General features: G+C 49.4%; 1 protein-coding gene across 1 annotated transcript; it reads right to left on the bottom strand.

The window, feature by feature from the left end:
• Window positions 1–3388: 3388 nt before the first annotated feature.
• On the bottom strand, window positions 3389–15440 carry Hmox1 (heme oxygenase 1). Its single transcript, XM_070014398.1, has 6 exons — window positions 15423–15440; window positions 14895–15027; window positions 13295–13415; window positions 8933–9424; window positions 6621–6720; window positions 3389–4053 (listed from the first exon to the last, which is right to left on the bottom strand). Exons 2-6 carry the CDS (start codon window positions 14915–14917, stop codon window positions 3929–3931), a joined length of 861 nt encoding a protein of 286 aa, XP_069870499.1. The 5' UTR covers window positions 14918–15027; window positions 15423–15440; the 3' UTR covers window positions 3389–3928.
• Between the last annotated feature and the right edge of the window lie 813 nt (window positions 15441–16253).

The following is a 16253-nucleotide window of genomic DNA, read 5'->3' as shown; positions in this document are numbered from 1 at the left end:
TCTAAATGGAAATCTTGAGAAGAAAAAAAAAAGGAAGACTTGGGCTGGCAATGTAGCTTAATGGTGGAGTGCTTGCGTAGCATGTGTGAAGCCCTGGGTTCAATTCCTCAGTACCACATAAATAGAAAAGCGCCAGAAGTGGCGTGGCGCTGTGGCTCAAGTGGTAGAGTGCTAGTCTTGAGCAAAAGAGAAACTCAGGACAGTGCCGAGGCCAGGCCCTGAGTTCAAGCCCCAGGACACACACACACACACACACTCACATATGGAACACTTGGCATAATTTGTCTTCTGTTGGTTCTCCCTATGCAAAAAGAACTGTTATTTTTGCCATCATATCTATATTAGGAGCATTTTTACAGTTAGTAAAAATAAAAAAGCCCTCCATAGACAGAGACTGGAGGATCAGGAGTTCAAAGATAGCATGAGCTATACAGCAAGACCCAGTCTCAAAAAAACGAGTTGGGGGACTGGGAAGATGGCTCAGTGGTAGATGCTTGCCTTGCATGCCTGAGGCCCTGGGTTTGATTCCTCAGCACCACATAAGCAAAATGAAAAAAGCCGGAAGTGGTGCTGTGGCTCAAATGGTAGAGTGCTAGCCTTGAGCTGAAGAGCTGAGGGACAGCACCCAAGCCCAGAGTTCAGGCCCCACAACCGGACCCAAAAAAAAACCAAAAAACGAGTTGGTACTGTATGTTACCTACTTGTAATCCAAGCTACAGGTGAGGTGAAGGAAAGAGGATTGTGTTCAGTTTTGAGCAAAAAGCCTCTCTTATCTGAAAATATAATAAAGCAGGGGGTTGGAGGTATGGTTCAAATGGTTAAACACCAGAATAGCAAGAGAGCAACCCTGAGTTTCTAATGGTTCAGTTCACATTAGGAAATGACTATAACCCTAGTCCCTGTTCCAGCCTGTGGATCTGATCCTAATTTTCATGTTTGCCTGACACAACTGTCTCCTGGCATTCACACTGAGTTTCCCATTAGTGGCATTTCACTTCCCTAATTCTACTCAGTCCCTCAAAGAACACTTCCCCCTTTCCACTCCCTTCTTTTAAAATGCCTGGTTGGGCCAGGCGCCCATAGCTCACACTTGTAATCCTAACTACTCGAGGCTGAGATCTGAAGATTTTGGTTTGAAGCCAGCGGAGGCAGAAAAGCCCGAGAAACTCTTAGTTCCTGTAAACTACTCAGATAAAGCCAGAAGTGGCATTGTGTCTTAAGTGATAGAGCACTAGCCTTGAGCACAAAGAGGCTTAAGGCCAGGCCCAGAATTCAAGCCCCAGGACCAGAAAAATAAAATAAATGCCCAGTTGGATGTAGTGGCATTAGTCTTAGAAGCTGAGGCAGGAATATTCCTTAAGACCCCACCAGAGCAAAATCCTGTTTTAACAAAAACATACCATTTACCAATGTCCAAATTGAAGTCAACTTCCATTTTTCTTGAACACTTCCCTATTTCAACAGCTTTTTACTGATTAAAACCTGCCCTTGCTGTGTGCTAGTGGCTTACACCTGTAAACCTAACTACACAGGAGGCTGAGATCTGAGGGTCCCAGCTCAAAACCAGCCTGGGCAGGAAAGTCAATTTTATTTGTGAACATACTATACAGAGGAGTTACAATTACGTGGGCAGGATAATGCGTACATTTCTTACCAAGCATTGCAGCCCCTAAGACTCTTTTATCTCCAATTAAACACCAGAAAACTAAAAGTGATAATGGCTCAAAGTAGTAAGAGTGCTAACCTTGAGGAAAGAGCTTAAGGACGGCACCCAGGCCCCAACACACACACAGACGCACACACAGACACACACACAGACGCGCACACACACACACACACACACACACAATGAGTCAGGCTTTTTTAGCTTTAAACAATTGATAGTCTTTGACTGTTCTCCTCTTGTACAATTCAAGATGGTTTCTCTCCCTCCCTCCTTACCTCCATCACATAATGAGTATGTGGCCTGTTTCCACAAGAGGAAACTGGGCCCAAGGTGGGAGAGCCACAGCAGTGGTCTGATCCCTAGGGTTTGCATATTTGCATGCATTCTCATGATATGTATGTCCACAGTGGCTGCTAGACCAGAAGCACAATGGAACCTTCCAGCATGCCTTTCACAAAGGCAATTGGAAGCCCCTCCAACACCCACCCATCCCCAGCCAGATCTCTAGACCAGAACACAGATCCCTGGGTTCTTTTGTATCTTGGGGATAGGGGGTGGGAAGTGTCTCTGATGTATGTTTGTTTGTAATGTTTGTTTAACAGATGTGGGAGGCAGCTATATTGCTCTCATTTTTCCAATAAATAGGATGAGAAATGCTAACAAGGAGGGTGAATGGAGGTGAATAAGGGCCAAGTAGGCAGTAGGCATTGATGGAAATGGAACAATGAAACTTGGAAGTGTTTGGGGGAAGGAGCCTGGTAGCAGGGGTGAGTACCTGAGTGGAAATGTCACAGTAAAACCCATCACACAAAATAAATGTATGTATGCTAACATAATTAGTAAAGAAGGGGCTGGGAAGGTGGCCCAATGGTAGAGGGCTTGCCTTGCATGCCTGAGGCCCTGGGTTCCATTCCTCAGCACCACATAAGCAAAATGAAAAAAAAAAAAAAAAAAACGGAAGTGGCGCTGTGGCTCAAGTGGTAGAGCACTAGGCTTGAGCTGAAAAGCTGAGGGACAGCGCCCAGGCTCAGAGTTCAGGCCCCACGACCAGACCCAAAACATAATTAGTAAAGAAGATGTGAAGCAACCTGGACTGGGAAGGTGGCTCAGTGGTAGAGCGCTTGCCTTGCATGCATGAGGCCCTGGGTTCAATTCCTTAGCACCACATAAGCAGAAAAAGCTAGAAGTGGCGCTGTGGGTCAAGTGGTAGAGCCCTAGCCTTTAGCTGAAGAGCTCAGGGACAGTCCCCAGAGTTTAGGCCCCATGACCAACCCAAAAAAAAAAAAAAAAAAGGTGTTAAGCAACCTGCCCAAGATTCCAGATTTAATGGCAGAGCCAGGAGAGACAAAGATCTCCAGTCCCAATCCTCATGTGCTGCTGGCTGTCCCCTGCTCTGCCCACCTACCTCCCATGAAGAGTTTTTACTTCTATAGATTGGGAAGCCATATGTTTATAGTCTTTCAGGGGCTTTTGTGACTACGGGAGGTGGAGGAAGGGCCTGGATTTGGGACCTGGTTCCAGTCCTCCCTGACCCTCAGTCGGGTCCAGTTAACTGTGAGAATGAACACAGGGTATGAGGTGACTCCCACAGTACAAGAATGAGAAGCACAGGTGAGAGACCACAGAGCCCATGGCAACACTTTCGGTTACTGTTAGACAATGTTGTTTATTATTACATACCAACATGGAAACCAAAGCCACTCTTGTTAAACATCTTCCCCCTCACCCCACCCTCCCCATCCTCCCCAAAGAGATAGCCCAAACTTGTTATATAAAACAACAGAACGTAAGATATTACCATACTGTTCAAGTGGAACCAAGAACAAAGAGTGGATCCAACAAAAAAAAAAGAAACACAAGACACAACATCACTGCACATAGAAAAAATGCCTTTCATGACCCTTGAGAAAGCCGTCATGGTCGTGGCCAAGGTAGATACAGGGACAAAGGACATAGGAAGGCTCAGGATAGCTGCTGCTTTCAGCCAGGCCATATCTTCTGGGCTCTTTTGTAAGAACCAGAGCCACTGGGTTTGGATGTCTAGGCCACTGGCTGGATGTGCTACATATGCTTTCCAGGCAGGAGCGGGGGACATGCCACAAGCACCTCCCTCCATTTCAGAGGGATATGAGGAGAAGGTTAGAAGCCCTGAAGGCTTCCAGTGTCCCAAAGTGAAAAATCAGGCAAGAGATTCTGTGCCTCTCCAAGGAGAGGGTCCTTCACTGGACAGTTCATGGTCCCTGGGGACCAGCACACTGGCATTCATATTGCATAAAGTCCCACAGCCACTGTTGCCACCAGAAAGCTGAAGGTGAGGACCCATCGGAGGAATGGCGTCTGGGAGAGTCTGCTGAGCTGGGCGTTCCCTTTAGGACCCTCTGTGGAGTCTGAAAAAGAAAGGGAAGCATGGTCAACCCCAGGTGGGCAGAGTGTCTGACATCACAGATCTACAGAACAGAGGGACCTTGGCATCTGTGCTACAGTCCCAGTCTAAGGCCAGGATTCTGCTAGAACACAAATGGATTGAGTGAATCCCTCCAGAGATGGGAAGCTCACTACCTCTCCAAATCATCTGTCCTTCCATGCTCAGCCCCTGTGGGTTCCTTCTGGGCCCAGGGCATGTTTTCCAGACTCCTGCCTGTGATCAGGAAGGCCCTCCCTTTAAGCTTTCCTGGTCACTAGGTCTGAGCTGTACATCTCAGATGCTGACACATTTAGTAAGAACGGGGTAAGGTAATAGGCAGGATGGGAAATAGAGTGACACCTGTGGGGTCAGAATTTTAAATTTAATCCCAGGGCTACAAGCTCTGGCCCTGGCCCCACTAAACAGAGAAACTGCTACCACCCAAGACATAGACACATTAGCCACCAGAAGTAACAGGGATCTGACTTTTGGAAAATTGCAGTAGAAATTCATGAGACAATGAAATTCCAAAAGAGCAAAAAAATAAAAACAAAAAACACTAAGCTGGGTGCTGGTAGCTCATGCCTGTAATCCTAGCTACTCAGGAGGCTGAGATCTGAGGATCATAGCTCAAAGCCAGCCCAGGCAGGAAAGGCCCTGAGACTTTTATCTCCAATTAACCAGAAAATTGGAAGTGGCACTGTGGCTCAAGTGGTAGAGTACTAGCCTTGAGCAAAGGAGCTCAGGGACAGAACCCAGATCCTAAGTTCAAGCCCCACAACTGACAAAAGAAAAAAAATCTTATGTCCTTTCCTGCCTGGGCTGGCTCAAAGTGGTACAGCACTAGTTTTCACAGAGCCCAGGCCCTGAGTTCCATCCTCATAACTGACAAAGGAAAAAAAAAAATCCAATAAAACAAAACCAAACCTCACTGATCGTCTCCACTGCCTCCCACCCCATACATACTGTTGAGAACCATGACCTTACTGCAGAGTCTCCTTATACCACCAGGTGGCTACCTAGTCCCATCTGACTGGCCGTAAACTAATCCTCCAGGCCCAATCGTGTCAGTGGGGTCCCCTTGTGACCCTGGCAGAGGACAGGGGAGTTCAGTTGCCCCACTCCCCTCTTACGGGTGCCTGGCTGGGCAAGGGCACATTTTGTGGAATACTTTGGCCTTGTTGGAAGTCGTCAGATGTTTCTACTACAGTCATACCTTCCACAGCTCCTGGGGAGCAGGAGGAGGAGCTGACAGGCAAGACCCAGTCATACTGTGTCCTCCCAGCATTCCTGGTGGGGTAATAACTGCAAACAAGTCCCTTGCATCCAGCCTCACTTGGAGACCTGCTCATCAGTTCCCAGAGTCTCAAAAAGAGTCTAAGCCCATCTCAACAAAAATAGCTGGGTGTGGTGGTATAGGTTTATAATCCCAGCTGCATAGGCATTGTTTGTTTGTTTTTTTTTTGGTCCAGTCATGGAGCCTGAACTCTGGGCCTGGGTGCTGTCCCTCAGCTCTTTAGCTCAAGGCTAGCATTCTACCACTTGAGCCACAGTGCCACTTCCGGCTTTTTTCTTTTTGCTTATGTGGTGCTGAGGAATCGAACCCAGGGCCTCATGCATGCAAGGCAAGCACTCTACCACTGAGCCACCTTCCCAGCCCCCCAGCTGCATAGGCATTGTATGTAGGCAGCTTGTGGATCTAGGCCAGGCAAGGCCCAAAAACCCCCCACAAAACCCTATTTGAAAAGTAACTTAAGCAAAAGGACTGGAGTGTGGTTCAAAAGTGGTAGAGCATCCACCTAGGAAATTCAGGCCCTGAGCTTAAACCCATAGCTCACACCTGTAATCCTAGCTACTGGAAGGAAGCTAAGATCTGAAGACTGCAGTTCAAAGCTAGCCTTGAACAGGAAATCTGTAAGACTCTTATCCCCAACTAACCACCAAAAAGCAAGATGTGTGAATCTGTGGCTCAAATGGCAGAGTGCTAGCCTGAGCACAGATGCTCAGGGCCAGCACCCATACTCTGAATTCAAGTCTCAGGACAGCACAAAAACAAACCCTCCAGAAAAGAAGTCTAAATAGAGACACTGCCTTCTAAGCAGTGTCTGTGCACCTGAGCCAACAAACTAGACCAAACTCATTGTCTCTTGATTCTTGAGGTAGGGAAACAGTCACATTGAAGATTAACCCTGTGGCTCCTTGGCCTGCAATCCACTTGTCCCTTAAAACATTCAGAAGACAGAAGAGTAAAGAAATCCCAGAAAGCCAGGTGCCTATGGCTCACACCTGTAATCCTAGCTATTCAGGAGGCTGAGATCTGAGGATCATGGTTTCAGCCCTGGTAGGAAGGTTCATGAGACTCATCTCCAATTAAGCACCAAAAGTGAAGTGAAGGTCAGGCAATCATCAGAGCACTAGCCTTGAGAAAAAAGCTCAGGACAGCTCCTAGGCCCTGAGTTGAAGCCCTCTAAAGCAGCACACATGCAAAAGAAGTACCCAAGATGAACAGCTAGGCCATTTCCCTCCAGCAAGAAGAGATACCCTCCTCACCTTGCACCCTGCTGCTGGCTCGCCGGTGGAGCCCAGGAACTTGAGAGGGGCTCTGGTCCTTTGAGTCCTGGGTCAGCAGCCCCTGCAACTCCTCAAACAGCTGGAAAACAAGATACACACACCCTTCAGTCAGTGAATACTTCACCAGAACCCAGCTGTGGATAAGGCTTTAAGCTTGGTTATAAAACATTGTGGCAGGCTAGGAATGTGGCTTAGTGGTAGAGTGCTTGCCCTGGGTGAAGCCCTGGATTCAATTCCTCAGTACCACATAAACAGAAAAATCTGGAAGTGGCGCTGTGGCTCAAGTGGTAGAGCACTAGCCTTGAGCACAAAAAGGCTCAGGGACAGTTTCCAGGCCCTGAGTTTAAGCCCCAGGACTGGCAAAACAAAAACAAACAAACACTAATGGTGCTGTGGCTTAAGCGGTAATGCTAGCCTTGAGCACAAAGAGGCTGAGGGACAGTGCCCAGGCCCTGTGTTCAAGCCCCACAACCAATAAATATTAAAAAAAAAAAAAAAGTATTTTGGCAATAAAAAAATTAGAAGAAGCCGGGCGCTGGTGGCTCACGCCTGTAATCCTAGCTACTCAGGAGGCTGAGATCTGAGGATCGCGGTTCAAAGCTAGCCCGGGCAGGAGAGACCGTGAGACTCCTATCTCCAATAAACCACCAGAAAACCGGAAGTGGCGCTGTAGCTCAAGTGGTAGAGCGCTTGCCTTGAGCTGAAGAGCTGAGGGACAGCGCCCAGGCCCAGAGTTCAAGCCCCACAACTGACCAAAAAAAAAAATAAAAAAATTAGAAGAGCCGGGTGCTGGTGGCTCAAGCCTGTAATCCTAGCTACTCAGGAGGCCGAGATCTGAGGATCTAGGCTCAAAGCCAGCCCGGGCAGGAGAGACCATGAGACTCCTATCTCCAATAAATAAATCACCAGAAAACCGGAAGTGGCGCTGTAGCTCAAGTGGTAGAGCGCTCGCCTTGAGCTGAAGAGCTGAGGGACAGTGCCCAGGCCCAGAGTTCAATCCCCACAACCGACCAAAAAAAAAAAAAATTAGAAGAAAATGTAAATGCTCATTTATATTTTACTCAGCTTATCAAATATGTAACAGGTACAGTCCTGCTCTTCCCAAACATGGAGTGCCCCTGACCCAGGCCCCAGAGTAACTAACAGCTGTCCTGAATGCAGATTCACTGCAGCCATTCACGCCTTTGCCATCCACATGTGTAGCACTGCTCTGCCAGTGTTGAACAGCAGATGGTATCTGTATTGTGAGCTTCCCAGAGCTTGGGATGGAATCCACAGCTCCAGGGAAGGAAGGTTTTGTCTGAGTCAGGACACAGAGCCAGCTAAAAGCTATTGGATTTTTCTAGAAGTGACTGGATTTGGGGGAGTGATGGGAAAGGCACTGCTGTAACAAGTGTCTGATCAGTCTCCTCTGGGACCCCCAGCTGGAACTTCTGGCCCCGTGGTACCCTCAGTAATGGTATACTATACCATCTGGGGTGAAGAGGACCCCGCCCCTCAAGCTCCATCCAAGAATTCATCTTCAAGCTAAGCTCTGGTGCCTCACACCTGTAATCCTAGCTACTCAGGAAGCTGAGATCTAAGGATCGAGATTCAAAGCCAGCCCAGGCAGGAAAGTCCATGAAACTCTTATCTCCAATAAACCACCAGAAAACTGGAAGTGGCACTGTAGCTCAAGTGGCAGAGTGCTTGCCTTGAACTGAAGAGCTGAGGGACAGCACTCAGGCCCAGAGTTCAAGCCCCATGACCAAGAAAAAAAAAAAAAAATTCATCTTCAAGGCCCTGCTCCAACCTTACTTCCTCCTTCCCTTCCTCCTTCCCCCAGGACTGAAGCAGCTGTAGAAAGAAGTCAGCCACCCTCCTCACTGGCCTAAAGACAGGCCTTGTGTCCAGTGCCTGAAACTCTTGCAGTGCCAACTTGGTCACCCATAAGGTGTGGACACCTTAGAAGCTCCCCAGATTTATCACCACGGGATGGTCACGCCCCATAGGAACAGCAGCTAACATTGCTGGACAGACATTGTGGCCAGCACTTCTGCAGGGACTTTACTGGCACCAATGCCTTCTCCCTCCCAATGTGAAGATGGTGTTATTATCATCCCTATAATGCAGATGAGGAAACTAAAGCATGGAGATATTATGGGATTTTCCCAAGATCACCTAACTAGGAAGTGGCAGAACTACGACCCTGGTCCTTAAGTGCCGGCTTAGCCCTGACCAATAACATTAATGACACTCAGGGCCTGGAGACTCAGCAGGGGGCAGGACATCCTGGGCTGTGGGTTCCTCACCTTGATATTGAGCAGGAATGCGGTCTTGGCCTCTTCAATCACTCTCTGCCTGATCTTGGGGGTCATCTCCAGCGTATTCATGCGTGCACGGTAGAGCTGCTTGAACTTGGTGGCACTCTCGATGTTGGGGAAGGTGAAGAAGGCCAGGCCTTCACCAGAGCTGGGCAGGTCCAGGGCCTTCTGTGCAATCTTCTTGAGGACCTGGCCCCCAGACAGGTCACCCAGGTAGCGGGTGTAGGCATGGGCCACCAGCAGCTCGGGCTCGGAGACCCCTACCTCGTGGAGTTGCTTCACATAGTGCTGTGTGGCTGATGTGTAAGGGATGGTCTCCTGCCAGTGGGGCCCGTACCAGAAGGCCATGTCCTGCTCCAGGGCGGCCTTGCGGTGCAGCTCCTCCGGGAAGTAGAGGGGGGCGAAGACAGGGCTCGCCTTGTTACGCTCAATCTCCTCCTCCAGAGCCGTGTAGATATGGTACAGGGAGGCCATCACCAGCTGGAAACACAAGGACAGGTCTAGCTGTCCATTTCTGCACCTGGCTCATACCTGTCACCCCCCCCCCTCCCTGCCTGGGCCCCTGCCTCCTAGGACTCTCCAGTTCTCTCCAGGGGTATCTCCCCAGGGGAACATTCCACCATGGCTTTCTCAGCTAAAAACATTTTTAACCTTACTAACACATGCAGCCTTGGTTAATTCTTACACAAATACATTAAGGGTGATTCTGTTCCCATTTTACAGAAAACTAAGGTTCAGAGAGTGTTTGAGATCTTGGGGTTGCACAGTGACTAAGATATTAGGAGCAGGGTGCCGGTAGCTCATGCATGTAATCTTAGCTACTCAGGAGGCTGAGATAGCTCAGGGCCAGCGCCTCCTGGCTCCTAGGTCAAGCTCCAATACAGACACACAAAAAAAGAAAGTAGGAGTCTGATGCTACCAATGAACTACCATGGCTCTGGAACAGGGCAGAATACGGTGAAAGTGCTCAGAGGAGACTGGCCAGGCATCTCTGGGGTCTGGGGAAATGGGACCTGCAGAGCACAGTTCTCCTTCCTGTGGCCCCAGCTCTGCTGTCTTTGGGTACTGAACTGAGCAAGAGGTCCAGCACTCAGAAAACACCAGGTATACGTTAACACTCCAGGCTTGAGTTTGCAGGAGTCAAAGTTAGGAGTTCTCGTTAAGGCGAGTTATTTCTAAGCCCAAACATTCTTTTTATTATTTAATTTTTTTTCTGGTATGGGGCTTGATCTGAGGGCGTAGGTACAGTCCCTCAGCTCATGTGCTCAAGGCTAATGCTCTACTCCTTGGAGCCACAGCTCCAAGGTTTTCTGGTTGTTAATTGAAGAGTCTCATGGAGCTGGGGCGCTGTTGGCTCACGCCTGTAATACTAGCTACTCAGGAGGCTGAGATCTGTGAATCACGGTTCAAAGCCAGCCCAGGTAGGAAACTCCGTGAGACTCTTATCTCCAATAAACCACTAGAAAACCGGAAGTGGTGCTGTGGCTCAAGTGGTAGAGCGCTCGCCTTGAGCTGAAGAGCTAAGGGACAGCACTCAGGCCCCACGACCGACAAAAAAAAAAAAAAAAAGAGTCTCATCTGAGGATGTTAGCTAGGGTCATTGAACCACTAGTGCCGACCTTTATTATTTCTGTTAAGTAGCTGTACAAGGAATTACAATTCCATAAGCTCAAACATTCTTAGAAATCCCATTCCTTGAGAGGGTAGACAGCTAGGAAACTTGGTATAAGAGAGGCGGGACTTTCCAGTATGACAGACCCAGTTCCAACCCTGATCACCCATGCCCCAGCTGTGTGAGCTTGCTGAGTCATTTGCCCTCTGGCCTCAGCTACCCAGCCTAGGAAAGAGATGGTTCCAGGTCAGTGACTACAAGTCAGGTGGTTCCGTTCCACCTTGGCCTTAGGACATAATCCAAACACCTACTCTATGGGGCTGTGTGAGGATAGAATTAAGTTTTAGGTGCAACCCAGGAAGTTCCCTAGCACTTAGTCCTCCCATCAGCTGACTGTACCAGTCATCCTAGCAGCCTAACAGCAAGGAATTCTGGGCTGCCTCAATCGATGGTGCTCACTTTGAGGTGTGAATTACGGGCAGGATCCAAAGTCTACGATGGCTGTGGACAGCACATTCCAGCATCTCTGCCCCCATTGCCCAACCATGTGGCAATAACTGGGGGGTATATATTCTTTTAGAGATGGTGGAGGAGAAACACAAAGCTCTTCCTGCCATAGAACACAGGCAGGACCCCCAGAACTGCAAGTCAGACCTCCCCTCACCAAAGCATCCTTCAAGATGGAAGTGGGGCTCAGCAGAGCTCTGTGTCATGAGTGATAGAACCCAGTGTATGCCAGTCCTGGGGCGTGAACTCAGGGCCTGTGACCTGTCAATGAGCTTTTTTGCTCTACCATGTGGACCACACCACCACTTACAACGTTAACTGGAGATTAGTCTCACAGACTTTCCTGCCCAAGCTGGCTTTTAATACAATCCTCAGATCTTGACCTCCAGAGTAGCTAAGATTATAGGCCTAGCCATTGGTGCCAGGCCAATACAGTTTTTGTTTTATTTTTTTGGTACCAATCCTGAGGCTTGAACTTAGTGACTGAGCACTGTCTCTGAGCTTTAGTGCTCAAGGCTAATGTTCCACCACTGGAACTACTTCTGGCTTTTTGATAGTTAATTGGAAATAAAAGTCTCATGGACTTTTCCTGTCTGTGGTGGCTTCGAACCATGATCCTCAGATCTCAGCCTCCTGAGTAGCTAGGATCATAGACATTAGCAACTGGAATAATGCCACAGATGTTTTTGAGGGTATAAAACACCAATACCTGCCTGTTTTTTGGTCCACTTTTTCCTTCTATGGGCATGAATTGCACAACCATGCCAGGAAATAGTAAAATCAGGGCCTAGTGTACATTGAGTGCTTAGAAAGGGCCTGATGTTGAAATCCCATTTCATAGATGAGGGAGAAAAGTAGCTGGAACAGGCAGCTTGGGTCATTAGATGAGGGCTCCTGGTCTACTTTTTTTGGCCAGTCCTGGGGCTTGAACTCAGCCTTGTACCCTGTCCCTAAGCTTCTTTCGCTCAAGGCTAGCACTCTACCACTTGAACCACAGAACTACTTCCAGCATTTTCTGTTTATGTGATGCTGAGTAATGGAATCCAGTAATGGAATCATGCATGCTAGGCAAGCACTCTACCATTGAGCCACATTCCCAACCCCCTGGTCTACTATTAGAAAAGGATCCTGCCAGGGCCCAAACCCATCCTACAGACCATTTGGCCTTCAAAGGCAAATCCAAATTTGATCAGGAGAGGAGGGCATAGGGATTCATGCCTATAATCCCAGCATTAGGGAGGTAAAGGCAGGAGTATCACAAATTCAAGGCCAGCCTTGTCTTCAGAACAAGACTATATTAAAGCAGAACAAAACGAAAAGGCTGGGGCTGGAAATGTAGTGGTAGAGTAGTTGCCTAGCATGCATGAAGCCCTGGGTTTGATTCCTCAGTACCACATATACTGAAAAAGCTGGAAGTGACGCTATGGCTCAAGTGATAGAGTGCTAGCCTTGAGCAAAAGAAACAAGGACAATGCCCAGGCTCTGAGTTCAAGCCCCAGGACTAGCCAAAAAAAAAAAGGCTGAGGCTGTAACTCAGTGGTAGAGCACTTGCCTAACATGAGCAAGGCACTGGGTTTAATCCCCAGCATCACAGAAAGAATCAGGTCATGGGGCTGGGAAGATGGCTCAGTGGCAGAGCGCTTGCCTTGCATGCATGAGGCCCTGGGTTTGATTCCTCAGCACCACATAAGCAAAAAGAAAAAAAAAAAGCCGGAAGTGGCGCTGTGGCTCAAGTGGTAGAACACTAGCCTTGAGCTGAAGAGCTGAGGGACAGTGCCCAAGGCCAGAGTTCAGGCCCCACAACCGGACCCCAAAAAAAGAAATCAGGTCAGGAGCCTAAAGGTCAACATGAGACCCACGTTTCTTTCCTTTCGGTCTTTTCCCTGTACAGACAGCTGTGTTGCTTTTTGTGAATCACTCAACTTCGGTGAGTCTTCCCATCTTCATCAGGGTTGAGTCACAAGTGTATAAATTGGCCGGCACAGACTCGGTAGTATTGTTGCCTGAGGGCCTCCACAAACACTACGAAGCAGGCCCCGAGTCCACTATGTGACAAGGTAAGACAGATACTTCTCTGAGCTTCAACATTAAGATTAGTAAAACAACTTCCTTCATCAAGGCTACTTGATACCTGGCCATCCCTGATTCCAGCCTCTACTTAGGCCACTTAGATTGAGTCCTGGGCACACAGGCCATGTCCCTAGTAGGATTGAACCAATCAGGCCACTTACTTTAAAGCCCTCCGGGGTCACCTGGCCCTTCTGAAAGTTTCTCATAAACTCGGCATTCTCGGCCTGCACATGCACCTCCTTGGTGGCCTCCTTCAAGGCTTCGGACAGGTCCTGGGGTGTGCTGCAGAGGGAAGGAGAGAGATCAGTAATGGGAGCTGCACTGAGGGCCACGCCCAACATGCTGCAGCCCTCCCTCCCAGCAACCTCACTTTCTCCATGGCATCTGCAGAAAGAGGTGCCAGCCCTGTCACTGCTGTCACTAAAATACTATTCTTAAAGGGAAAACCCTGTCTCCAGTCATTCCCAGGGAAGGACAGGGGAGCCCAGCACAGCCCAGAAGTCCAGGGGAAAACCAGGCAGGTATAACAAGCCCTAGGATTCAACAAAACTGCTTTGATTTTTTTGTTGTCATTTGTTGTGGGGCTTGAGCTCAGGGCCTGGGAGCTATCCCTGAGCCTCTTTGTGCTCAAGACTAGAACTCTACCACTTGAGCCACAGCACCACTTCTGGTTTTTAAGTGGTTAATTGGAGGTATCATGGAGACTTTTCTGCCCTGGCTGGCTTTGAACCACAATCCTTAGACCTCAGCCTTCTGATTAGCTAGGATTACAGGCATGAGCCACCCATGCCCAGCTTGCTTTGTTTTTTAAATCAAGTATTTAATTTCTTTCAAAGTTGCAGATGCAAATCTTGTGGAACACCCCACACACACACACACACACTCTAGAATGTTATTCTCATCATCAAATTGTGCATTAAAAGGTCTAAGAAATTTCCCCTGTAGTCAAAGAGAAAGTCCTGTGGGGATGTGGTGGACAGGCCTATGATCGCAGCTGCTGAAGTGGCCAGAAGCAGAAAGATCCCAAGTTCAAGTCTATCATGAGCGATTTTAGCAGGCATGTCTCAAAATTTTTAAAGCTGGGGATATAGCTTAGTGGTAGAGTCCTTGCCCAGCACATGCAAGACCACCCTGAGTTCAATCACCAGTAACATGAAAGGAAGGAATGGAAAAGAGTTCGGAAGGAGGGGAGAGATGAAAAGGAAGGAGAGAGGAAGAGTGGGAAAGAGATCTATCTCTTTCTCAGATGTATTTCTGCTAAGGTATCTGAATCCCCCTTCTCAGAATGGACATTTCTCCCCTTCTCCAGAGCCTTTCCTGAAAACATGTCTCCCTCCCATACACACGGTTCAAATTCCCGGGCGGGCCAGCCAGCCTCGGAGGCCCTGTGGTTCGGACATGGCTAGAGCAGAGCGGGCTGCCCCCCAGGATGGGACACACCCGGACAGACACCTGGGACACACCTGTCCTGCGGCCCAGCGAGGTCACGCTCAGCTCAGTGTTTACAGGTCGTCAGCTCCCAGCACACCAAGCCAGACCCCTAAACCCCTAAAGTTGGCTGTTGCAAGGGCTGACACCAGGGAACACACCCCTCGGGGGTACCCTCCCCCCGGGCGCCAGGCACATAAATCACCCTTCCTCCTCCCGACTACTTACTGGCAGGACAGGGCAGGCAGCCCGTCCCTGCCCGCACGGCGGGACCGAAGGGTCGGTCCCCACCTCGCGGGGACCCCAGCTTCCCGTCCCGGGGCCCACACTTGCCTGTCTTGGTGCTGGCGCTCCATCGCTTGGGTCTGGGGGGGTTCGTCGGGCGGCGGGCGGGCTGGGCTGGGGTGCGCGGCTCTGCGGGAGGGGCCGATGAGGTCCGGATCCGGTCGTGCGGCGCGGCCAGTGGCTAGGAGCGAGAGGACGTGGTGAGGAGCGGCAGCCCGGCCCCTTTTATACTCGCGGGCGGGTCACGTGGCCCTCCCGGCTGGGCCCCCGCCCCGCCCCCCCGCGCCCCGCCCAGCATTGCGACACCGCCCCCGGCCAGCGGGCGGGCTGGGGGGCAGTCATATGACCCCAGGAAACAAAGCTCAGCCATGGGATGTTTAAAAAAAAAAAAAAAGGAAATCTGAGTCTGTGCTGAGCTTTGGCTGTGATTTAGCCCCTGCCAGAAACCCCAACCACTGACCCAGACACTCCAAGAATCTAGAAGGTTCCAGAAAGCAGTGCTTCTCAGAGCCAGAGGCTAGTGGGCACCATGAATACAACCCACCACAGACGACCCACCCCCGGGCCTACACTTACTACCGGGCAGGAGACTAGTGTCGGCTTCTTCCTGAGTTATTCTGCAGGGCAGATGCTTGCCACTTCACAGATGGGAAAACTGAGGCTTGGGGATGGACTGTCCAGGGTCACATATAAAGCAAGAACCTGGCATCCACTGGGCACTGGTGGCTCACTCTTGTAATCCCAGCTATCCAGAAGGCTGAGATCTGAAGACCATGGTTTGAAGTCAGCCCAGGCAGGAAAAGTCCATTTGAGATTCTTATCTTCAATAAATGACCCCTGTTCCCCCTCAAAAACAGCCCAAAAAACAGCTAGAAGTGGACCTGTGGGTCATGTGGTAGAGCACTAGCCTTGAGCAAAAAAAAAGTTTAGGGACAGTACTCAGGTCCTGAGTTCAAGATCTAGGACCAACACACACACACATATACACACACAAAATCAATAAAAAGAATCTGGCATCCAAAGGTCTACCTGCCTGCCTCCTCCACTCTCACAACACTTGGTTCCCCACACACACTACAACACTTACTCTGTGTGTGTGTGTGTTGTGTTGTTGTGCTTATGCATACACATGTATGTACTGGGGCTTGAACTCAGGGTCTCACTTGGCTTTTTTTGCTCAAGGCTAGCACTCACCATGTAAACCATACCTCCCCTTCCAGGATGGTGACTTTTATATAAACTACCTCGAGGCTTGGATGCCTGTGACATTCTTCCAAGACACATAGCTCCCTCTTTTCTCATCCTTGGTGCCCACTGAGCAGGGCTGGCCTTCACCACTCACCTGCTCAGTAATTCTTCATGAGATGGAGCAGCAACTCCAACTCTTTGTTTAAATGGAGTGTCCAT

The sequence above is a fragment of the Dipodomys merriami genome, unplaced genomic scaffold (assembly GCF_024711535.1).
Source record: "Dipodomys merriami isolate MVZ:Mamm:240054 unplaced genomic scaffold, mDipMer1.0.p SCAF_97, whole genome shotgun sequence".
NCBI lineage: Eukaryota > Metazoa > Chordata > Mammalia > Rodentia > Heteromyidae > Dipodomys > Dipodomys merriami.
Note: the sequence above shows the minus strand (reverse complement) of the source record. Positions and strands in the feature narration are given on the sequence as shown.